Consider the following 25,615-nt stretch of genomic DNA (forward strand, 5'->3'; position numbering starts at 1 on the left):
CTTTTACTTAGTCTTAGCATCTGAAACCTCCAATGAACCTCTTTGAATTAAGGATGAAGGTCTTAATGGCAGGTGATTTCTCTAGCCAGTCATTGTTCTCTTGCTGTGCAATGTTGACGGGGCTGAAAGTGGGTGGGCTTTGTCAAGCAAAGCTGTCCTCCACCTGCTCCATGCAGGGCCTTAACATCTATATATATATATATAAAAGCCTAAGTGACCATTGCAACCAAAACAACTGAACAGACGACCAAACAGGCTGCATGGGGCAACCAGGCCGGCCAGGGGCTTAGTGAGGGACAACCAAACTACTGAGCAGCAGGCTTGTGGGGTGACCAGGCTGGCAGGGGGGTTAGTGAGGAACGGCCAAATGACTGAGCAGCAGGCTGCATGGGGCAACCAGGCCGGCAGGGGGTTAGTGAGGGCTGACCAAACGACTGAGCAGCAGGGTGCATGGGGCGACCAGGTCGGCATGGGGGGCAGTTAGGGTCGACCAGGCTGGCGGGGGGGGGGGGGCAGTTGGGGGTGACCAGGCCATCAATGGGGGCAGTTAAGGGTGATCAGGCAGGCAGGCAGGTGAGCAGTTAGAAGCCAGTGGTCCCAGATTGTGAGAGGGATGTCCGACTGCCGGTTTAGGCCTGATTGAAATGGGCCTAAAGCCACAGTCGGTCATCCCCCAAGGGGTCCTGGATTGGAGAGGGTGCAGGCTGGGCTCAGGGGACCCCCCCCCCCAATGCATGAATTTTGTGCACCGGGCCTCTAGTCTTTAATAATTGCCCTTGAGTACCTCAGGAGCCAGGCTGTGCTATGTGCTTAGGTACCAAAGGAATCACTAGAATAATGAAAAGAATAAGGCTAACAAGTGCTTTTGAGCCCTTTTCTTATACTCATGCCTTTTATTTATTTATTTTTAAAATATATTTTATTGATTTTTTTTACAGAGAGGAAGGGAGAGAGATGGAGAGTTAGAAACATCGATGAGAGAGAAACATCGATCAGCTGCCTCCTGCACACCTCCTACTGGGGATGTGCCCACAACCAAGTTACATGCCCTTGACTGGAATCAAACCTGGGACCCTTCAGTCTGCAGGCCAACGCTTTATCCACTGAGCCAAACCAGTTAGGGCTACTCATGCCTTTTAAACATATCATCTCATGTGGTCTTGACTGCAGCCCTCTGCAGTGGGTACCCCTTTTGCAGACGGGCTCACTGAGGCTCAGCCACGCCTTTGTTTGGGTCTCCATCTCTCGGGTTCTGTGGCCTGTGTCAATGCCTCTGTCACTGTGGTATTGGAGCACGTGCCATGCATTGAACCCTTGGTTGCCTCTGTTTCACCAGGAGCTGGTATTGGCCCTTGCATTACCACCAGCAGATTGTGTGAAGGTTAAAATTATGACAAGCCTATCTCTAAGCTGGGTCCTTGGTGGTTGTTGAACCCAAAGGAGCATCAGACTCGCCCAGAGTGCTTGTAAACACACAGCGTTCGGGGGGTCTGATTCAGGGGGCCTGGGTGAGGCCAGAGAACCTGCATTTCTAGCAAGTTTCCAGGTGATGCTGCTGGTCGGGGGCCACATTTTGAAAACATTGAACGAAGCGTAAGGAGAAGACAAAATATTCTAAGACAGAATGGGTTGCTGGCTGGTCCTGGGAGCTGTCTGGTTAATTTTGGGACGACTCCCAGAGAGGCTGTATGTATCCTTCACCACCCTCTAATACGAGGTCAGAGCAGCCAGCTCACTAAGACACCCAGTTGGGGCCAGTAATTTGTACCCCCAAAAAAACAGAATGAAGCAAAACCAAAAGCATCCCTAAAATCCTTCTCCTTGCCCAAATCCTATTGCCAACGAGGGGATGTGGTCAGCACCTAGAGACGTCCATCCATTGTCCTCGCTTTGGCCGGGATGTTAATTTCAGAGTCAGTGCCAGTTAGCAAATTGCAGTGCACAGAATGAAACTGGTTCTGCTTCTGTCTTCCACCATCCTTATAAATTATTCACAACGCCCAGCATTGGATCTGCCTTCCCACTTCAGACCCCCTCCATGACGGCTCTCTCCTCTTTCATTTGCAGCTGTGGAATAACTATTTTCATCTGGCGGTGGCTTTTATCACCCAGGATTCCCTGCAGCTGGAGCAGTTCTCACACGCCAAGTACAACAAAATCCTGAATAAGTAGGTTGCATGTTTGGATCTCCCAAAGGGGGAGTTTCACGGGAATCTCTGAGACGGAGCCTGAAGCAGACTCTTTTGGTTCCTCCTAGGTACGGGGACATGCGACGGCTAATTGGCTTCTCCATCCGCGATATGTGGTACAAGCTCGGTGAGTAGCCCACACATCCAGACAGACACATCTGCACCTGCGGCGCGCCTTCTTGACGGCCATCTGTTAGAGGGCCGCGGGGTGTCAGCAGTGGGATCTTGAAATAACACTTCATCACTGTACGTAACCCCAGGTCCTCCGTGCGTGTCTGATGAGAGAGGGTCCCCGTCCCCACCTCCCACCCCAAACAGCTGTGGACCTGCTTCTGCTTGGTACCCCTCAGGGGTTAGGATGTCAAATTTGGATTTATAAAGAAGGGGCAGGGCAGGACTGCTGTGGGAACTCAGGTCCCTGGACATCACACGAGGGCTTCCTGCTGATTGATGGGCCGCCCTGCATCCCGCTTCTTATGCGATGCTCTGATCTACAAAAGACCCCCCCCCCCCCACCGCATGGGGGAGAATTGGTTCTGTGGAAGAGCAGGGTCTGTTGTGATGTGACTAGAGCTGGAAGGTGGCCCCAGAGGCTCTCCTTGCCTCACTGAGCTACAGGAGCCGTGTGTGAGCTGAGCGGTACCCGTGGGAGGAAGGAGGGCGAGGGACTCGGGGAGACATCTATTGAGAGTCTGAGGCAGGCCTGTGCTAAGGTGATCTTTTTTAATCCTCACATTGCCTCCTGCAAGATGGAAAACCTCCCCCTCCCTCTATTGATCAGGAAACTGAGAGTGGGAAGTAACACGCTTGACATCAAACAGCTGCAAACCCCAGAGCTGGGTTTTGCTTCCACGAGGATGGGGGCCACAAACCTTGCTCGAGGCCTGAGCTCCATGAATATGTGCTGAGAGGGCGAAGGGAGGGATGGAGTGAGGGGTGGATGGATGAATAGTAATGAGTACTGAGGCATTTCCGCCCCTGATGTTTGGAGTCCTCGGCTCTCCACTGCTGCATTGATCTGCCTGAGGCTTGGATGATCACCCTCTTCACTTGAGACACTGGCAGGGACTGTGTCCATCTCTTGGATTCAACTTAAGTTACCTCCTTGACCTTGCTTCTTGCTTCCCCCGACATCTTAGTGTCTTCCAGTCCCCGTCTGCTTCCTGAACAGTCGTTTCTTGCCCTTTCCAGCAAATTCCAGTTTTGCAGGGGAAGCACAGGGGACAGACCGTCAGGCTGGGTTCTGTGCTGGCAGCATTGGACTCGGGCTGAGAGCACACACTGAGAACAGGAGGCTGCGGATCGGCTCATAAGATGAAAGGGAGAGCTGGGAACCGGGCCCAGAACAGACTGTCACGTGTCTGCCTTGGGCCTTGCCCTGTCATTTACAAGCTGTGAGGCCCAAAACAAGGGGACTGAGTGACCCTGGGCCTGAGCTGGGGGAATGGCTCCTCCTCCCAGGGTGCATCCGAGGCTCCTAAGAGCAAGAATGGAGAGAATGAACTCATGGAGGCCACACCTATGTCAGAATGTTCATCATTATGTTCACTCTTGCCCCATCAGGACAGAAATTATTTTCCAGTTCTGGCTCCTTAATCATCAGTGCCAGGCCTATGTCACCAGGACCCGAAGGGCAGGGCCCTGGCAGGTGATGGAAAAGAGTGAAGGGGCAGGGGATGTAAACCATCAGGGATCCACAAAACAAGGTGCTGTCAGCATTGGTGGTTGGAGAAACCCTTGTTGTAGGGGCTGCCCCGGGCATTGTAGGGTATGCAAGAGCATCCCTGACCTCTACCCACTAGATCCCCACAGCATTTACCCTCGTTGTGACAATCACAAACGCCTCTGGACATTGCTGAATTTTCCTGGGGAGAGGGGTAGGTTGTGCGTGCGTGTGTGTGTGTGTGCGCGCGCGCACATGCACGCACACAAAACTATTTGAAAACCACTGTCATAAAGAAATACCATCTCTGCCCTATTCTTCTAGAAGAGCATGCCTTTCTCAATTTATCTTTTGTTTCTCCATGTTGGATAAGGACAAGGATATAAGAACTATCTTATGTTTTATTTACCATTATTCTGCATTAGGAAAAAACACACACAAAAAAAAGCATAATGCAAGTGCAGGCCTACCTGGTCACCAGCACCTGGGCTCAGGGTCAGGGGCATGGGAAGGCGCAGCTGGGCAGAGAGCAGAGTGAAGCAGATGTACCAGCTGGAAGGGGCAGTCGCCGCCGGGCTCTGGCTGACTGCTGTCCCATTAGAATGCCAGGCTGATGTTGTCACAGCTTCTAGTTTGTCAAAAGAAGCCAGGGAACAGGATTTTAAAATGCATTTTCCAATGTATGAATATTGATAACTAATTGAAAGTCTTTAAAACCTTGAATGTGCCCAGCAAAACACGGGGCCCAGATTTGGTTTGCATATGAGTTTGCATTTTTGCTACGGCAGCAAAGACCAGGTAAAGCCCTGGTGGGCTTCCTTCCCCGGATCCACACACCTGGCGTTGCCAGAACAGCAAAGCCGGGACCTGCGCTTTGTTCGTCTGCAGCTCTCTACACGGCCTGCTCTTCCCTGAATGTCCTTCATTGTCGTTGTTTTGCACACACAAGATTTTATTTAGATATAGAGGGTGTTTTGGCAGGCTTTCCTGAGCTCCCAATTATGCTGATGAATGAAAAGATGTTACCAAATATTCCACCTGCTTAGAATCACAGAATATCAGAGCTGGAAGGGCCCTTTAGAGATCATATTGTCCAGCATTTTTCAAACGTTTATTTTTAGCCTAGGACCAATAAAAAATATTTCTTGCTCAGTATGTAAATTGGATGAAAGCTGAGCTATTGTAATTGAAGTGGGTCTGGCCCCACGGCCGCTATAATAGGTGGCTCCTGAGCTCCCCACGTGGCCCCCTGAGGATTTTCTGGGGAGAAATCCCGAAGCACTTCAGATAATAGTTGGAAGCCACAGTTGTGGTCTAACCCAGCATTTTCCCCATGAGGAAGCGGAGGCTCAGAGGGAGAGAGAGGTGCGGACAAGGTCACAGAGCGGGTTAGAGGAGATGCGGTCAAGCACGCTGGCCTGAGTGTTTGTCCTGAAGTATCACAGACTCCTTGCTGCTTGCGAACCCCTGCAGGATGAATAATGCAATGAAAAGACATACTTGTCAGGGTTCGGGGGTTGCAAGAACCAGACACTGGCTGAGGCTGCCTGGATCCTTACTTAGGGGAAGGATGAGGAGAACCAGGCGACGAAGGATGGGGCAGGTGGTGACTTTGCCTTCAGGATGTTCCGTTCCTGCATCCCTCTGCCAAGGATCCAGTCTCCAGGGGACTCCATTCCTTGGCTGGCCTCTCCATTGCTGCTCCCACCAAACCTACATCCATCGAGGGATGCAGAGTTTCCCCAAATAAAACGTTTACCCGCTTCTGAGAGGTCAAAGCCACCGATGTCCACTGCAGAAGATATGAGCAAAGGCTGCTTTTGCAGACATGGCCACCCACCTCACCTCCTGGCCTGGACTCCCAGGAAGAGGAAAATACTTGATCAGCCTGAAGGGGTTTGCCTGTTGCTCATTAGCTACCTAGCTGCTCCTCCTGCCCGTTTCCCTCAGGGACAAGAGAACAGAGTAAATGGATGGCTCCCCATGCCCACGCCCACACCCACCCTGGCATTAGCATCTTCCTGCCGGCATGCTAATGAGCTGAGCCTGCTAATCCAAACCAGGACGAATCCCTGTGTGCACTGGGGGCGGGTGCAGGGAGAACACTGCGTTGGGTAATGATGGGTTTTCAGGTGCAATTCCAGAGTGGTCCAGACAGGGTGGAGCTCAGAAGCTGTCTGTGGCCAACACTGAGTGCCCACACCATAGCCTTTCTCCCTTCTCCTTGGCTACCTGAGCCCCAATCTTTTATGATCACAATTTGCTCGGTTAACGATGTCCTCTAGCAGGTGACGCTGTGTGACCCAGCTCTGGCTGATGAGAATCAGCAGAAACATACCTGCTGGGGCTTCAGGAAGACATTTTCTTTTCCAGTTAAGACAAAAGGGAGTGGGGCAAATTCAATGAGCACAACACGTTCTTTTGCCCAAAGACGCCTGAATGTGCAGTGTCCCCTTAGAGCCCTGAAGACAAGGTCACGTGATAAAGATGGAGGAGCAGCTCCGGGGGAAGCACCAGCGCTCACCAGTTTAGCCATGGTACTCAGACTTCCGTTCATGCGTCACTGCCACATCCTCTCATTCAACCCCTGATTTTCCAGGGGAGCCACTGAGGCCCAGAGAGGCACAAGGACATTCCCAAGGTCAACAACAAATCCCTGACTCAGCTGAGCAGAAAGAATCTTGACCCCAGGTCCAATGTTCTGACAAGAATTTTATTTCAGAATATGCATATTATTTTCAAAGGCTGTGAAATAGCAAACTACTATGTTTTTCAAAGACTCCTGATAATGAGTAGATCATAATGCATGTTAAGTTTTCAATTTTGTTTTAATACCCAAAGCAATCAGGGCATCATCACCATGATCATCAGTATCATCCTCTTCTTCTTCTCATCAGGAAAGATTTGAGCAACCCTGTGATTATGAGAGAGCTAATTGCAACGATAATCTTGGGCTTGAAGATTATTTAACATTCTAAGTGCATGCCTGCCTGCGTGTGCATGCGTGTGTGTGTGTGTGTGTGTGTGTGTGTGTGTGTGCACTTTTGTGAGACAGGGTAGGTGCGGGGAAGTCTTGACGGGGAGAAGGACCACATGTTGCTCCGGGACCCTGCACTAAAGGGTTAATGCCATTTGTGGTTTTGGGCCCTGGGAGGATGCCAAATGCGATGTACTTTCCCTGAGAGTGTAGCATCCTAACATTTGTTTCTGCTTGGGGTAAAGCAATGCACATTTTGTCAAAATGACTTTGCACTTGAACACCACCCCACATTCACCCCTTATTGAGATCCAGCAACTGTGTTAACAAACTCCAGCAGCTGGTGTCATGGCCTCACTTGTAGGGAGGTCACTCCTGGCAGAGCTGTGAGAGAAACTGGGTCATTACTTTCTAAGCATCTACAGAGCACCCAGCGTGGCACTAAACTCCAGGGTAGGGCGGGAGAGTTGGAGAAGTATGAGGTGCAGTTCCTGTCCCGCCAGGAAGAGCCACTGTCTAGATCTACAAGTAGAACAAACTAAGAATTAAAGGTCAAACTAAGAGTATGTTCTTGAAGGTGAAATATGTGGTCAAAGCTCGGGAGTTCAGGCTAATGGGAGATACGTCAGGACAATAAGGAAGGATGAGGACTCTATCAGGATAAAGGACTCTTGAGTTAGACCCCTAAGTGGCCCATGTCAGGACCAAAAGAAAGGGGGAAAGGGCAGGCATTTCAGGAGAGCAACCAGCCTAAGCAAGCATGGCTTCCCGGGGTTGGGAAGAAGCTGCTGGGAAGAAATAGGAAATGGGATTAGAGAAGCATCTATCTATCTATCTATCTATCTATCTATCTATCTATCTATCCATCCATCCATCCATCTATCCATTCATTCATTTATTCACTTATGAACAAAAACTGAGCACTGTGGTATGTAGAATAATAGTTCCCCAAAGAGATCCACACCCTAATCTCCTGAACCTGTGCATATATTACCTTATGTGGCAAAGTGGATTTTTCAGGCCCGATTAGGTTAAGGTTCTTGCCAGTGGTGAGAGTATCCTGGACTATTAAGGTACAACCAATGCAATTAATGAGTTCTTATAAGTGAAGAAGGGAGGCAGGGGAGGCAGGAGAGGTTTTAAGAAGCTACTTTGCCAGCTTTGAAGAGGGAGGAAGGGGCCATAAGCCAAGGAATGTAGGTGGCCTCTGAAGCTGGAAAACAGAAGGAAACCAGTTCTTCCTTAGACCCTCCAGAAGGAATTCAACCCTGTTTGCACTTTGATTTCAGCCTAGTGAAACTCGTTTCTGACTTCTGACCTCCAGAAGTATTCTCTATATATAAAAGCCTAATATGCAAAGTGTCCCCTCGGGAGATCGACCGAGAGACCTGGAGTTCAATCGCTTGCTATGACATGCGCTGACCACCAGGGGATGTCGTAGAATGAAGGAAGGCCCCGGCCGTCAGCTGGAAGGCCCCAATCGGCCCTGATCGTTGGCCAGGCCTAGGGACCCTCCCGTGCACGGATTCCATGCACCGGGCCTCTAGTAGGGTAACAAATTTGTGTTGTGTTAAGCCACTAAGTGTGTGGTGATTCATGGCAGCAGCAACAGGACACTAACACACGTGCCTCTAAATGCCAGGCACTATGCCAGTGGCGCAGGCTACTACTGAAAACGGGTGAGAGGTTCAGGGACTCATGATGGTCGTGCTGAATAGGGACACGCTCATTGCAGAGCTATTGAATGATGGTTGCCAATGGGAAATAACTGTAGAGCAGAAGCGTGGGACACCCAGAGAGTCTATAAAGGACCTGCCCCTCACAGAGAGTGCGCCGAAGATGGCCTCCCTGAGGAAGGGCAAACCCTGTGCTCCAGACTAGCACCACCCCATGGAACTGGAATGTGAGCCACCATCTAAATTTAAATGCTCTAGTGTCCACATTTTTTAAAAAGTAAAAGAAAAAGAGTGAAATTAATATTAATAATATATTTTGTTTAACCCCATTTCCCAAAGTTTATTATTTTAACATAAAATCAACACAGACATTATTGAGATGTTACCTTCCCCCCCCCCCCCCCAGTACTAGTTCTTTGAAATCTAGTCGGTTTTATATACTTATAGCACATCTCAACTTGGACTCAAAGTACACATGTGGCTGGTGGCTTCCGTATGGACTAGAACGACCTTGTACAATAGTAGGATTTACCTCTGGGGAGGGGGTCTGTGTGTGGGGGGTAGGTTCCCAGTGGGGAAGGGGTCAGGGAGAGGGAGGGAAGAGCATGGTGGGCAGAGGAGGGTGTGTGTGCATGCCAGAGGAGTAAGAGTCAATGGAGGGAGGGCAGTGGGGGGAGGGAACGAGATAGGCTGTGGAGAGGGAGCATTGCCTGCAGGGCCCATCCTGAGAGCAGCAGACCATGGAAGGTGTAAACTGTGGGCCAACATGACAGATTGAGGCTTTGCACCTGCCTTTCAGGACAGATTATAAAGTATTTAGATGGATAGAGAAGGGTTGCAAGGTTGTGAAAGTCAGCTATGGGAGGCAAGATACATCTATCCTGACCCTCTCCCCAGGCCAGCTCTTTACCCCAGAGGGGAACAAAGAAACGGACTGGCCTGGAAGTTCATGAAAAGCCGCAGCCGGCTCCATGAGGCTGGCGCGTGTCTTTCATGCTTTTCCCAGAGCCCAGCACAGGCTGAGCTCACGGCACTGACAGTCACCAAGATCATCACCACAGCCAGTGTGGACACTACGGAGCCTCTCTAACGAGCAGGCGCCATGCAAAGCCCTTGTTTATATTAAGTCTTTTAAGCTTCTCAACAATTCTACCGGGCAGGGAACATTAGTACCTGCATTTCACAGATGAGATAACAGAGGCTCGGGGAAGGTAACCCACAGGCATGCCACACAGCCACGGGGACCACACAGCCATGGAGCCCACACAGCCATGGAGCCCACACAGCCATGGAGCCCACACAGCCACAGGACCCACACAGCCACGGAGCCCACACAGCCACAGAGCCCACACAGCCACAGAGCCCACACAGCCATGGAGCCCACACAGCCATGGAGCCCACACAGCCATGGAGCCCACACAGCCATGGGGCCCACACAGCCATGGAGCCCACACAGCCACAGGGCCCACACAGCCACAGAGCCCACACAGCCATGGAGCCCACACAGCCACAGGGCCCACACAGCCACAGAGCCCACACAGCCATGGAGCCCACACAGCCATGGAGCCCACACAGCCATGGAGCCCACACAGCCACGGGACCCACACAGCCACGGGGCCCACACAGCCACGGAGCCCACACAGCCACGGAGCTCACACAGCCACGGGACCCACACAGCTATAGAGAGGCAGGGGCGGAACCTGACCCAGGTTGTGGGGCTCAGCTTCTGCAGGGCCTGGGGCAGGGCACGTTCTGGGCAATGAGAGGGAGCTGACTGCCCATCTCTCAGCAGTGCCGAGGGACCAGGGATCTGGGTTCTTCCCTCCCTGTTTGAACTGAATGAGTGACCTTTGCTGACCAGCCCTGCTTTATTTCAGAGTCCTCAGGAGGCTGGCTGCAGGACTGGGAAAGCCAGGGGTCCTAAGTTGCCCTCCTTCCTGCCCATTTCCGAGGCTGGGCCAGGACCAGAGAGCCCTATACTCTCAGCTGGAGTGTCCCTTCTGTCCCATCCCTCATGCGGTCGGTGACTTGCCCAACTCCATTCTCACGAGGTCCCGATGGTCTCCTTCCTCCCTCCTCCCCTCCCTTTCATTAGCCTTCCTTCTTTCTTCCTATTTTGCAAGATCATCTTAGTGCCCTCAGACCCTTGGCATTCATTCTCACGGTCTCCTCCTGAGAGGGGTGATAGAGGAGCCACCTTAGAGATTATCCCGAGGCCAGAGGACACAGGACTGCCTTCCACCCCCACCCCCACCCCCAAGCTCCTGTGCTTCATCGCCACGTCTTTCCCCAGCCTGTGCAGCTCGGCGTTCGCATTTATCCTGCTGGCTTATTGGCATTTTAAAAAGCCTTTTCTAATTGGCATCTGTTCCCAGTGAGATTCCACTTCCATTATATGAACAAGACCCTCTCACCAATTCCCTTCCTTTCCTTCTTTTTCAAATATAGCAGCAGGTGTCTGTTGAATGAGGATTTTTTTTTCCCCAAAAAAATGAGTTTGCACTCCATTAGCCACAAATATATTCTGTGTATGTGTGTGTGTGCGCACACCTGTGCATCTGTGTATATGAAGACACGCACATAGTTGGATTGCCTAAACACAAAATCTGTTGTGCTAAAAATCCATCTCTGATGTAATCGAATAAAATTTCTCGATGGGGCATTGCAGGGGCCACTGAGATCACACCGGATTTAGAGATCAGCATCTCCCTCTCTCCTTTCTTCCTATTCTAAATATCAACCTACTGCAAAGAATGCAGCTCTAAGAAATCCCTGGCCCATGGCATGCCTGCTCTTTATTTTAAACCCCCTTAAATATATCCTTCTCATACCCCATGCCCTCTAGTATTCTAAGGCCTTTGTTGCATAAGCAATTTCTCTATTCCATGGTGGCTTATCTGACAGTTTCCCATTTACCTTCTACTTATTACCGCACTCGACTTTGAATTTTAAAACCCCACTGTGGGTTTAAAGGATCTTGGAGGACGAAATCAGAAACCTAGATTAGCAATTACTATAAAGCTGCACGAAAGTAAGATGATTTTTTTTTCCTATTTTGGCCAAAGCAAGGACTTGAGGCTCAAGTGTAATCCAAATGCATCATATAATGAAGATGATATCCTGGGAAAGTGTCTTTATCTTTCACTCACTCTCTGCCTGACTTCACCATTTCATTCTCACTAACCAGATAGATCCCTAGGATGATGCTCTTTTATCTGAATTCTGGGGAAATACTCCGGCATTAAGCCTCATTTAGGCGGAATGGAAATGCATTTTTTTTTTTTTTGCTGCCTTCCCTCTTGTCTCCTTTTCTCAGCTTTAATTGAAAGCCACAGCGCCAGGCTCCATGCCATACTACCCGAGCCTCTGTGCCCGGGAGCTCTCTGCCCCAGGCGGAGGCCACCTGTGTTAGTCCTGACAGTGGGGAGAATGGCTTTTGGCTCTGAACCGCAGGGGAGAAAGAGGCAGCTGCTGATGAAACTCGGGGTGTCAGTGTCAGCGGTAGGCTGGCTTGGATGTGCTTGCCCTCGCTCCCTGTGATGTCCTGGGGTCCCCAGGGGCCCCTCTGCCTCCCCCTCTCTGCCAGTCTGATGTGTGTGCTGAGGATTGGGCTCAGTTCTGCTCAGCAAGGCTGCCCTTTGTCATTCATTTTGGCCAAACATCACCACAGTAGCTAACACTATATACAGTGTGCCACGTGCCAAGCACTGTCCTGACATTTGATACCTAATAATTCATTTACTCTTCACAACAACCCTATGCAATAGATACTACTCTTCTCCCATGTTACACACGAGGACACTGAGGCCCCAAGTGCTGACGTAACTTGGCCAACGTCACATAGCTGGTTGATGGTGGAGTCAGTTTACAGAGTCAGGCAATCTAGCTACAGAAGCAGTGCCCTTAGCCACTGGGCCACACTGCCTGGGCGCTGGGCACTGATTCTTCCCGGTGCTGAGTACACACACACACATATTTTCACACGGTCTTCTCTACAGGGGGGCATTGCTATTGCATTTTTATAAGATGCATATCCAAATCACAGAGCTAGTGAGTGGATGGAGTTCCACAAATGTATTTCCTTCTTCAATGGGCATTAATTGAGTATCTACTACTAGAGGCCTGATGCACAAAATTCATGCAAAAGTAGGCCTTCCTTCCCCCAGCTGCCAGCACTGGCTTCCCTCTGGCACCCGGGACCCGGGCTTCCCTCTGCCACTGGCAGGCACCTGGGACCTGGGCTTCCCTCACAGCCTCGGCTTCATCCAGAAGGTCATCTGGAAGGACGTCCAGTCTAATTAGCATATTACGCTTTTATTATTATAGACTAGAGGCCCGATGCATGAAATTTGTGCATGAGTAGGCCTTCACAGCCGCGGCAGCTGCCTGGATTCGTCCCTCGAAGCGGTGGTGGCTGCCTCCATCCCACAGCTGCAGCCCTGGCTTCATCCAGAAGGACACCCCCGGATAGACATCCGGAAGGAAGTCTGGTCTAATTAGTATATTACGCTTTTATTATTATAGATGTCTTGTGCTCAGTGCCAGTGATATAGTGGTGAGAACAGACCTTGTTGCTACTGTCACAAAGCTCTCAGTCGGGGAGGCAGACGTTTGTCAAATGATTTCACAGCCCAGCCGGCATGGCTCAGTGGTTGAGCATCAACCTATGAACCAGGAGGTCACAGTTTAATTCCCGGTCAGGGCACATGCCCGGGTTGCAGGCTCAATCCCCAGTAGGGGGTTTGCATGAGGCAGCTAATCAATAATTCTCTCTCATCATTGATGTCTCTATCTCCCTCTTCCTTCCTCTCTGAAATCAATAAAAATATATTTTAAAAAATGATTCCACAAAGAAAAGACATCCTTGCAAACTTGGGTGAGAAGACAGAACACAAGGAGCCCGTGCGGGGTGTCTGACCCGCCGGAGGTGGGCTGGGCATGTGGCGGGGGCTGTGCTCAGCACATCCATCCAGTGGGACCCACCCAGGGGAAGCCAGGTGGTAACAAGGTGGGGTGTTGGGGTGCAGCAGGAAAAATATTATCAACCAAGGAGCAGGGTGTGCACAGGCCTGGCAGTGGAGGAAGCGAGGTGAGTTTGTGGTACCGCAATAGGCCAGCGTGGCTAGGATGCCAAGGGCGGGGGATGGGCTCAGGAGTGCCCAGAAATGAGAAGCCGTGGTTCATCGGGCCCTAAAGTGACATTTTAACCCAGACTCTTCCACCGACTGCACTATGACAGCCGGCTCTTAGCATCAGTGTTTCCTTTTCTTGTTTCATGAAACACTTGGTAAAAGCGTGTTTTCCAAATCTCAGAAACACAGCTTGTTGCAGACAGGCACAGTTTCTATCCCCTGAGATTTACCGTCGCTAACATGCTCCGTCCGGGCCCTGTTTGCAAAGGAGATCAACACAGGTGAAAACCCTTGTAAACAGTGGCATGCTTTACACCCAGCTGTTATCGCCCGTAATAACGAGCTCGTGGGGGTGATGCATGTGTCTCCTGCAGGAGTTAATGTATGTAAAGTGCTCAGAACGGTGCCTGGCTCCGGGGAAACAACGCTACAAGCGTAAAGTATTGTTTTTAGTGTGCGCCTTCGCTTTATCGTTCCCACAGGCGAGGTCTGAAAGAGCTCGCCCATCATGAGGCCTGTTTGACGTGTCCTGCCCCTCTTCTCTTCCAGGCCAGAACAAGGTCTGCTTCATCCCGGGCATGGTCGGCCCTATATTAGAGATGACACTCATCCCCGAGGCCGAGCTCCGGAAAGCCACCATCCCCATCTTCTTCGACATGATGCTGTGTGAATATCAAAAGAGTGGGGATTTCAAAAAGGTAAAAAACGAGGCTGGAAACCCAGCCAGCATCCCTAATCCCCTGCGCATTTCCTCATAATGCTCCCTCCTTCCATCTGCCGGGCTCCGTCCGAGGCCTGATGGGAGGCGGGATGGGGACAGCGCTCCGCTCCCGGAATGAGCTGGCAGATCGGATTTGGTCTGTATTTTATCACGCTCCCCTGCCCGAGGCCAAGATTAAAATGTGCTTTCTTGCTGTGCATCGGCTGGGTCCCTTTCTCAATCGTGTGAGAATCCTGCTTCCCTGCCTCAGTGTTCCCCAAGGCGTACCCAGAGGCTCCCCTCCCCCTGCCCGTCTCACACCTGCCTGCCTCTGGCACTTCCTCTTCCAGGATGACTCCGAAGATCTGTGTTGTCTGGATTCTAGAAAGAGAGACCCTGCCAGGTGTCGCCCTCCGCCATGCACCAAAGGCAATGGCAAATGGGGTCAGAGGCCTGTCGCTCAGGGGGCACCTGTGGCCCCGCCATGGGAACGGGGGGCTGGGGAGGGGGCCTTCCCCAGCAAGCAGGGAGTGAGCAGCTGTGTAAGGCCAGGGTCCCTGGGCCAGTATTTTCAGTGTCAATCCTGTCAAACTTGAAGGACGAGGACCGTGTTCTGGGCCCAGCCATTCTAGAAGCTTCTGACAGTGGGATAAGCACCCACTTCCACAGGAGGTTCACCCAGTGTGGGAAGGCCGGCCCCTCAGGCCTCTCAAGGCTGCCTTGGTGGTCCGGCCTCCAAGGAGGTCTCGCCTCCGGTCCTCCCTGCCCCACCTTCTCTCCTGCATTTACCCCCAGCTGGGCTCCTCCCGTCCTCCCCAGAATTTCTGCCTCATTCTATACCATGTCTTGCCCCCAGATAATTTTTCTTAAAATGGGTACTTAAAGGACAGCAGATTCCAAATTTCAGTTTTTCCTAAAATCCCTCAGGCACCTGACCCCTCCCTGGCTCACTGGTTCTCTAACCCTCAGCCTGCATTCAGGGCCCTCCTTGCTCGATCAGTCAAACTCTCCAGCCTTTTCTCCTGTCCTGTGCCCCTCACACGTTCCCTCAAAGGTGTGGGCACCAGCTGGCTCAGAAGGGGGCCTGGGACAGGTGTGCGAAAGCAGCGCTCCAGGTGCGCGATGGTCCTGAAGAGGGGCGAGCTCCAGGCCTTTCGGGGTTAGGCCCGGACAGGTGCTCGGCGGCCTCGTGTCCTCAGCGGCTGGCCCGCAATGTGATCTTCCTGCCCTAAAGGCCTCCCTTACCGTGACAGCCCCGTGACGTGCACCCCCCTGTTTTCCATGAACTGAGTCAGCCGGGGGCTCCTCGTTCCGGGCGTGTGCTCATTCTAAGCATGTTCCCCAATTGCTTCTCTTCATTCCTCTCTTATCAAAAGAGACAGGACAATCAGGCTGACTAATGGGGCACTTCCCGGTGGACAGCAGCGGCTGCGCTGGGTGGTTGCCCAGCTGGGGGATGAGCAGCCCCTGGCATGGCTGTTTGATTCAGAGAAAGTGGCCCAGGAAAGGACAGAGGCAAGCCTCCCCCCCCCCGCCCCTCCCCCGCCTCCCCGAGACGGCTGGATCCAGGACGAACCCCAGAACTGGGCTCTGAAATCCAGACGGCTCGGCACCCGGCTCCGCACACCCCGACACCCTGTAATTTCCCTCCTGGCAGGCGCTTTTGTGACCCTGTGTCAAGTGCTTATTTACCCCATCTGCATCTCTGCTCCAAAGGAGAGTTCATCTCCCCAGGAATCGCGCCAGCACCCACCACTGAGCCACTCAGACAGGAACACACGCTGCTTCTCTCCCCAAGGCTGCTTTCCAGGACCACTCAGCAGGCGTAACAATCCCCCCAGCCCTCATCGCCAGAGGACAGAGGCGCCCGGTGCACACCCAGCCCTGCCCTCCTGAGGCTTTGCACACACCGGCTCCCCTGCCCCCTCACCCCCGGGGGTAGTGCCCAACTGTATTTATAGGGGATGACACTCTGTGGCCCCGCAGGGCAGATCTGTCCTGCCGCCTCTTTCTAAACCTCGGTTTATGGAATCCAGCCATCCCTATCTGCTACGGACCATTGAAGGCGGAGGTCAATAGCTGGGGCTGACCAACCAGCAAAGCCTAAAACATTTCCTCTCTGGCGCTGTGTAGAGAAGGTTTGCTGAGGCCTGGTACAAACTGTGACTGAGGATTAGAAAGACCTACGCGTTTTCCTCCAGTGGTGGAGGGAAGGGAGGAGACAAAGCCAGCCGGCCTGACCTCAGAGCCCACTCTTAGTCCCTCGGCTCAGCACAGTTGACATCTCTAATCAGGAGGGCCTGGCCCTGACTCTGTTCTCTCTCTCCCTTTCCCTTTCTCTCTCTCTCTCATGCCCTCTCTGTGCTACACCCCTTACCATCTACCTTCTCTCTTCACTCTCTGGGAACCCCTAAAAGGCACACATGATATCCTTTTTCATTCTGCATTCCCAGTCCCAGCACTAAACCTGGGAGGTGATGGGTCCTCCCTAACGTTCTGGTTAAAATAATGAACTGATTTCAACATCCACCCTCCTAATGTTGTGACTGTTGGTTTTCCTCTCTGCCTTCTTCAGTTTGAAAACGAAATCATCCTCAAGCTGGACCACGAGGTGGAAGGCGGCCGAGGGGACGAGCAGTACATGCAGCTGCTGGAGTCCATGTGAGTTCCGCGCCCAGGGCGGCAGGGCGCTGTCCTCCCCCGGAGGCCAGCCTGGAGGCTCCGGGGCACGGAGGGAACTCCCGTGTGGGGAGAAACCTCACACCCTTCTCTGCAGTGGCTATTGCTTTGATGGGGATCGAATGGGAGCGACAGAAAGAGACTTTGCTGTTGGGAAGAGGAATCACCGTTTACTTTGATGATCTTAGCTGCGGAATGATTCTCGCTGTGTTTTCCTGTCTTCTTTTTCAGTCGATGACAGATATTGATCACGAGCATCATGTCCGCACACATGCAGTGCTCGGATGCCATGCTCCGTGCCCTGCCTGCATTGGCTTGTGTAGTGGAGTTTGCTCTTTGGTCCCTACTTCACAGAGTGGGCCCTGAGGCTCAGGAAGTCTCTTGTCCAAGGAAATGAGGACAAGTTAGTGAGTGGACAAGCTGGGACCCCAGCCTGGCTCTGCCTGACCCAGCGTAGACAGCGCACAGCACCCAGGAGCACTGGACTTGGAGACCAGTGATTGTTTTGTTTTAACAGCTTATAATACCATACAAGTCACCTAAATTGTACAATTCAATGGCTTTTAGTATATTCACAGAACTGTGCAACCTTGACACAATCAATTTCAGAACCTTTTTGTTACCTCCTGAAAGAAACCCTTACCTCTTACCCCTTAGCCATCATCTCCCTCCCATAGGCCTACTTTCTGCCTCTATACATCTGTCTATTCTGGCCATTTCCTATAAGTGTAGTTATGCAATATGTGATTCTTTTGACTGGCTTCTTTCACATAGCATGTTTTCAAGGTTCATCTGTGCTATAGCATGTGTCAGTAATTCACTTCTTTTCTCTCTTTCTTTTTTGTTTTTGTTTTTTTTTTTTTTTTTTGCCAAATAATATTCCACTGTTTGGCTACGCCCCATTTTGTTTATTCATTCACGTGTCGATGGACATTCATTCATTTCCACTTCTTGGCTCTTAGGAGTGATGCCACTAAGAGCATTCATGCAGAGGTTTTGTGTAGACGTGTGTTTGCCGGTCTCTGGGGAGGACACCTAGGAGTGGATGTGCTGGGTCGTGTGGGAATCGACATGTAACCTTTTGAGGAACCATCAGGCTCTGTTCCCCAGTGGCTGCACCACTCACTTTCCCACCAGCAGTGCACGAGGGTCCCATTTCTCCGCAACTTCCTCAACGCTTGTTAATGTGCGTCTGGCTGACTACAGCAGTCCTCGCAGGGGTGAGGTGTTGATTTGCATTTCCTTGATGGCTGAGGCCATGGGGCATCTTTTCATGTGCTTACTGTCCATTTGGGTATCTTTGGAGAAAGACTCTGGGTTTTATCCCTGGTTCCACCCCTTGGCAGCTGCAGGGCATTGGGCCCCTCCTGCAACACCTTTGGCGTGTTTTGCCCACCTGTGCAATGGGGAGAATCAGCCTCCTGTGGTCATCTTAGAGACAGAATAACTCTAAAGCACCTGGCACACAACAGTAAAAAGCTCAATAAATGCACTCTCAGTTTCTGTCAGGGTAGTTGCTGCCTTCCTACCTCCCACCCCCAAGACCCCTCCCCTGGTTCAGGAATGTGGCTCAGGCATCCCCAATGTCCTCCTAATGGTAGATTCTTTGATTTGTATGATTATCTGGTATAACTCTAATTTTGGGTGCTTCCTCCAATCTTCTTGGAGTATTTTAACTTGAACAACAGAAGCAAACCGAAGGCCTTGCTTTAACCCTCATAAGGACCCTTCTGGCCCCACCAAGCAGGCAGAATGGAGCCCCAGAAAGCAGCATCCCAGGGGCCCCACCCCCTCCTGTCCCTGCACAGCCCTCACTAAACACCTAGAGCACAAAAGCCACTCTGTCCAAGGAGTAGCCTACCACCTGCTCCTCGGTGGGTATTGAGGCTGATTCTCAGGAGGGGGTGGGGGGTGTTTGACATTTTGCCTGAGTCAATGTTTCCCTTAAAGTTCTAAAAAGGAAAATCTAAATATTGACCAGAAGTGAAAGCACGTATACTGCTGGCAGTTTCCATTTTTATGAGCGGATGGGGCCCTGTGGCAGTCTTCAGATGATCAGCGGGATTTTCAAATCCTTCCTGAGTGAATATTTATAAAAGGAACCCTCAGAGGCCGAGGAAATGAGAAGCAGCTCATTATTTTTCTCCTAAGACAGAGGTGTGAATGATTTTTACAAAACCAATCAAGCCCAACCCGAGGAGCCAGGACCCCAGGGAACATCCAGCGGCCCGGTCCCCTCTTCTTCCTTTGAACTCTCTCAGCCTCAGTGTCCTTACCTGCACAGTGGGGATAAAATCGCTGTCCAGAGTGGTCTTCACAGTTTTTGTTGAGATAACCAGGAAAAGTCATGGAAAATGCTTAGCTCAGAGATAGTCCAGAAATATTAGCTATCATTATTATTCATCTCCAGGTGGATAGTGATGGGGTCATCTGAAGCCACAAGCCCACCCACCTGTCTTTCTCCTCCAGGCTAGTCATCCTCACTTCCTCCAGCCTGTGCACATCTGTCTTAAAGTGACGGTCCCACATTAAAGGGAGAAGTGAGATGTTCTCTGCTCTCCTGTGTTCCATCTGCTTGGGAATATTTCTAGAAGAAGGGAGGCCGGGAAGGCCAAAGGGGATAGAAAATATGTGTGTTCTGGGGCCTGGGGCCCACCCAACTAGTTGCCCTCATAGTCTTGAAAGGAGCAGTGACAGTCGGCTCCGTCAGTGCAGGTGAAGGGCATGGGCCGGGTTCTTGCTTCTGAGGGCCCTCCATGCGGAATGACAACCAATTCGAAGTGCAGTGTCCACCACCCCCCCCCCCCCAACTCCCCAAGGCAGGCATAGGCACCACCACCCTCCTTCCACGGAGTGAGGAATTGCCTGCGCCGCCTGGAGATTTCCACAGCTTTCTCTCTGTCACTTATTCTCCCCTGTGGGCCTCAAAGGGGAGGAACAGCTGAGTAACCTTGGCAGGGCCAGGATCCGAGCCCAGCCCCAGGGGCCTCGTCTGTAAATTCAGGGCTTCCATAATGCCTACCCAAGGAGATTTTGTGAGTATTAAACAAGGCAATCAATACAACGGGCTTAGCACAGCCTCTGAAACACAGGAAGTACTCGGTACATGGTAGTGCCATTATATATTATGGTACATTTTTATTTCTGTGTCTGCTTCCTTTGCTAGATATCCCAGGGGTCAGTGACTACAGAGTTTCTAGAACAGTACACATGTAGTGGATGGATGGACGGATGGTGAATGGGTGGATGATTTCAAGCCAGTCTGCCCATTCATCTCACATTCCCAGGCTACATGAGCAGCTTTCTTACCTCTGGCCCAAAGAAGAGAGAAACGGAGAAAGCCAAGGCTTTGTTCTCCTGAACCTTTGCTTCTCAGAGTACCAGCAGCATCAGCCTCACCTGGGGGCCTGTTAGAAACGCAGGCTCGCGAGCCCCAGCCAGATCTGTGGAGTCAGAATCGATCAGCACAGTGCCAGGTGTTCCCACTCATACTGAAGTCTGCAAAGCAGGGGCCTCAGCCAGTGGTTCTTCATGCCGGCTGCACATCAGAGTCACCCGGCGAACTTAAGCAGCGAAATGCTGCTGCCTGGCTTCCACCCCTGAAGATGCGATGTCACTCCCCCGGGGTGGGCGCTGGGCTTCGTAAAAGGCCCCCGGTGACCACCCCGTGGCCCGGGCAGAGGGCCGCTGGTCTGGCTGTGCTCAGGTTCTGAGAGGCTTCCTGCTCTGAGGCTGTGAGAAATCACACCCCCGACACCGGATTGCGTGGTGTTTACGGTGGGAAGCAGGCTGGGTATGGCCGTCCCAGAAGGAGGCAGGCACAGCTGTGACGGGGCCTGACAGGCCTAAATCAAAGGGCAATTTGCATCTCCCTTTGAGAGCCCGGAGACAGGTGCTTCTCCCACTGAGATGATGGATTTGTCTGATCACAGCCACAGTTTGCAACGTCGCCTCCTTGCAACCTGGTTTGGCTTCTGGGAGGAAACGACTCCCCCCCCCCCCCCCCCCCAAATCCTTGTCTTTCTCACCTGTCCCCTCCTAGGAGCTCCTGAGACTTAAACTTCCTCAGGAGAGTAGGCAGAAACAAATGCCCTGGGTAATGCTTGTCCATGGCTACACGGGATGGCTGAGAACACGCCGCAATGCTTCTCCCCGGGGAAATATTGAACAGCGATTGTCTTGGTTCCCAAGGTCGCCATGCACTACCTGAGTGATATTGGGAAGGCCATTGAACCTTTCTGAGCCTTGGTTTCCTCAGTTGTAAAACAAGGGGAATGTTTTTTACTTATCAGCATTATCGTAATGGTTTCTTAAGAAAAAGTGATTGGTACAGGATAAGTGATTGACAAATAAGTAGTCATTAATCAAAATTTTAATCCATCCATCTCTTCCAACCAACAGATGCTTAAGAAATGCTATGATCTTTTGCGGGGTATTTTGTTTTTAAAATGTAGAATATTAATATTACAACAAATATTAAATTTTCAAATAATAGATGCACATTTAAATTGAACAGTGAGCATTGTCTTCCTCTATTTCCCTACCTAGACCGCTCATCAAAAGCAACCACTCTGAAGACTCTGGGGTTTATCCTTCCCGCCCATATCCTGCAGATTTATAAACACACAGACACCACAACACAGATACACATTTCCGCTCACACAGAGTGCTTGCTGGTTCAGTGTGCAGATGCTAAAGCCAGACTGTTGGCATTTATCACCTGTGTGACCTTGGACAGCTTAGCTGACCTCTCTGTGACTTAGTTTCCCAATTTGCAAACATCCCATCTCATAAGATTGTGATGGGAGGTTAAATGAGTTAAAATTTGTGAGATGGTTTAGAATGCCTGGGACATGGTAGGCTCTATGTGAGTAGGTTAAATAACAAACAAATATTGTTTGGAGTCTTACTTTTCGCAACTATATATTTTGTAGAGCTCTTTGTGTTAAAACATATTGATCTCTCATACTTTTTAATGGCTTAATGGAATTAGTTTGTGAATATGCTTTAATTTACTTAACCATCTGCCAATTGATGGAAATTTTAAATAGTTCCAACTATTTCACTATTAGACATAACTTATCAGTATTATAAATATATCCTTGCATACTTCTGAGAACATTTCTGTAGACTAGATTGCCCGAAATACAATCATTGGGTCAAAGGATATGCACATTTGCGATTTTGATATTGTGAAAATTGCTACCCCCCAAAAAAAGTTGTACTGATTTACTCCCAATGTGGGTGTATAAAGGTGACCATTTTCCTGAAACATTGCCCACAATGGAAATGTATTTTTATTTTTTTCCCATTTTGATGGTGGGGGGGAAAATCACAGTTGACCCTCAAATGCCATGAGTTTGGATTGTGAGGATTCATTGAACTATGATCCACTGAACTGCTACCTACGTGCAAATAAGTGTATAATGAATAAGTGGTCGAAAAAATGCACAAAATGAGTCAATGAACCCAGGGAACTTGAATTCACTAGATTATTTGGCTTGTGCTCCATCCCACCCCACCGCACCCCTCACCCCAGCACACCTTCCTCCCGGCCCAGCTCACTGCCCTCCCGTCTGCCCACAGCCTGATGGAGTGTGCCGCCGAGCACCCGACCATTGCCAAGTCCGTGGCGAACTTCGTGAACCTGGTCAAAGGCCTCCTGGAGAAACTGCTGGACTACCGGGGTGTGATGACGGACGAGAGCAAAGACAACCGCATGAGCTGCACCGTGAACCTGCTGGTAGGCAGGGCAGGTGGTGATCCCCACGGCCCGGGGCAGACAGGAGTCCGGGGACAGGCCTGGATTGGGGTTCACTACTGTTCTTGATCCGAAGGCAGCACTTAGGGCTTTGGGAATCAGACAGATGTGGGATTGAACTCCTGCTCTGCCATCTGCTGGCTCTGTGTCTAAGGCAATCACGTCACCTTTCTGTGCCTCAGTTTCCTTATGTCTGAAATGGGAATGAGTATTGCCTTTAGCACCCAACCCATCCCATGGAAGGAAGGCGGCAGCAGGAAGTGGATAAGGGGTGAGCTTTGGAGACACAGAGCCCACGGGTTCTCGTGCTCCCTCAGATAATTAGTAGAATAGACAGCCCTGGAGGCTTTCTGGTGGTAGTGTGCTTAGCTGTTCCATGGAGAAGAGAATAGTACCCATTTCATAGGCTGTGCAGTCCTGGCCTGTGGTTAAATGCTCCCTGTGTGGGAGATTTCCTCTCTTGCAGAATGAAGTAATACTAATAACTAGAATTTCTAGGAAATGACTATGGGGCACAGGCTAATCAGGGCAGCTAATCCCATAGCCGGGCTCTTAACCTCTGTACACGGGACCTGCCATGGGCAACTCCCAAATGTCTCTCTTCCCAAGTCCTGTGATGTGGTCATGAGACAGATCGTGGCAGCCACAGTGCCTCACACCCACCATGCCTGCCCACCCTAAGTGGTTACAATGAGTAACGGTGACCAAAGACCACGTGGCATCCATCACAATGAGCCCCTGCCATTCCCAGTGTCTAGAAACACTGTTCAAGCCCTGTCCCCAAAGTCCTGTGGTGTGGCCTCCATTCCCCTTTTTAACAGCCTCGATATTGCCAATTGATTTCCCTAAATGCTAAGGGGAGTTTCAAAGTCCTGATTATAGCAGAAAGGAATTCAATGCTAATCACTCCACCAGGCCCAGTTTACATACAGAGCATGAAGCGGGGTTTTCCTGGAGTTTAGCAGTTTGTCTCTGTGAAGACACAGAAGTTGGTAGAAGAAATAGACCTTCAGACTCACCTGGGAGAAAGCTTTGGGCAGACTGCTCTAGAAGCAAGGAGACCCTGCTAATTTTGGGTGTCAGCGTGGGATCAGGGCGGAGGACGGCGTGGTGGTAGGGGTGTCAGGAGAGCTGAGGTCTTGTACGGCTCTGCCACCCACTGACTCTGCCTGGAACACATCCCCTGCCCCTCTCTGGCTGCATTGGAGTCAGTCGGGCTTTCTCCAGGTGTGGCCCACAGATCCCACCATGACCTTCTGGCTCAACATCTGTAAGGACTTCTTTTAAAATGCATGGGACAGGATCTCTGGGTGGAGCCCAGATGACCACTGGTCTGAATGGCCCCTGAGATCAAATAGGTATTTCCAGGTTTAAATGTCTTTGGCTGTGGAATCTCATTGTAACCCCTTATAGTCCTGCACGGTCAGGATTTATGATCACTGGGATCTATTATGGTTTCTATGACTATTACTCTGATTATTGCTGTTACTCTGATTCCAACTCAGCCCCACCAGGGTGCAGGGTCTGCACCTGTGAAGATCAAGCCCGGCTGCCCTCATAGTGGACTCTGTCAGCGTAGGCGGCCTCGGCCCAGGCAGCCCACCTCTCAGCGCAGCCAGTAGCTCCCCTGCAGCCCCTGATACGTGATGGCTGGTACTTCCTCCGGCCCTCCATAGCCTAAGGATCAGGGGAGTGACTCCCAAGGCAGAATCTCCTAATGAGGCTGTTTGATGCATTCAGGAAAGTCAATTTCTTGCGCCCATCTCAGGGCGCCCAGATAGTAAACAGCAATCTTCCTTCTCATCTCCGTCACTGCACCCTCCACCCCTGCCGCTCTGCAAAGAAAAACACTCACCGCTGTTTTCCTTCCCACCTAGAATTTCTACAAAGATAACAATCGGGAAGAGATGTACATAAGGTAAGATTTTTGTTTTCTGAAACCCAGTCCTGCTGTGTCACTCTCCCGCTCAATACCCATCGATGGCTCCCTATTGTCTTCAGGCTAGAGTTTAAACTCATCTTCTTGGTACTCAGGCCCTCTGTGTTCCGGTTCCTATCCACCTCCCCAGATTCAGCTCCTTTCATTCCCTGTCATCAGACCCCAGGCCCACTGGGAGTTCTCTGACCTGCCATGTTGTTTTGCGATATCCACAGCTCCAACTTTCCTGAAGCCGCCTTGTGGTTCAAACTGGGGCATCACACTTGCATTCGGTGCGAGGCTGGCACGTGAAGCCCACGTCCTGGGTGTATAAGGCATGTAGTCAGGTCCTTGGCAGCCTGGTTTCAAAGGGAAAAAAATGCTATGATGTATGACGGCGCTTTCTTGTAGGCATTTGAAAGGCAGCTATTTGAGCATGTAATGAAGGATTTTTTGGGACATTAGCCTGGAGCAAAGAACTCCCTTGCCAATATTTCTCAGAATCTCATATTTTTTTTCTTCAAAGTTTTTAAAAAAACACATACTGTTATTTTTACTCATTGCAGAAATAACACATATTAATTACCAAAACAAAAAATACTTATAAAATACAGACAAGCAAAACAAAAAATGAAATAAATTCCAATAATCCATGCATATTCCCAGACTCTTTTCTATTTATATATAAATTGAATTCTATGCATGCATATTTTTTGCAAAAATGGGATCATATTGCTCATAATGTATTCTTTGCTTGACAAGAATTCCATGTCAACAGATATATTTCGACATCATTTTCTTTCTTTCGACATCATTTTAATGAAACTATAAAATTCTCTTTCCAGAATATGCCGTAATTTATATAGCCAATCCAATCTTGTTGAACACGTAGGTGTTTCCAGCTCTTTTCTGTCATACAC

At 50.6% G+C, this 25,615-nt stretch overlaps 1 protein-coding gene across 1 annotated transcript in view; it reads left to right on the forward strand.

Annotated features, from left to right (window-relative positions):
- Window positions 1-25,615, forward strand: part of DOCK2 (dedicator of cytokinesis 2) — a 365,999-nt gene that overhangs the window by 303,306 nt on the left and 37,078 nt on the right. The window contains exons 31-36 of the mRNA XM_079772611.1: window positions 2,068-2,168; window positions 2,258-2,316; window positions 14,187-14,335; window positions 16,913-16,998; window positions 22,603-22,759; window positions 24,655-24,695. Of these exons, the coding sequence (XP_079628737.1) occupies window positions 2,068-2,168; window positions 2,258-2,316; window positions 14,187-14,335; window positions 16,913-16,998; window positions 22,603-22,759; window positions 24,655-24,695 (593 nt within the window). The remainder of the gene's footprint in view (window positions 1-2,067; window positions 2,169-2,257; window positions 2,317-14,186; window positions 14,336-16,912; window positions 16,999-22,602; window positions 22,760-24,654; window positions 24,696-25,615) is intronic.

Source organism: Cnephaeus nilssonii (genome assembly GCF_951640355.1).
Source record: "Cnephaeus nilssonii genome assembly, chromosome: 5".
NCBI lineage: Eukaryota > Metazoa > Chordata > Mammalia > Chiroptera > Vespertilionidae > Cnephaeus > Cnephaeus nilssonii.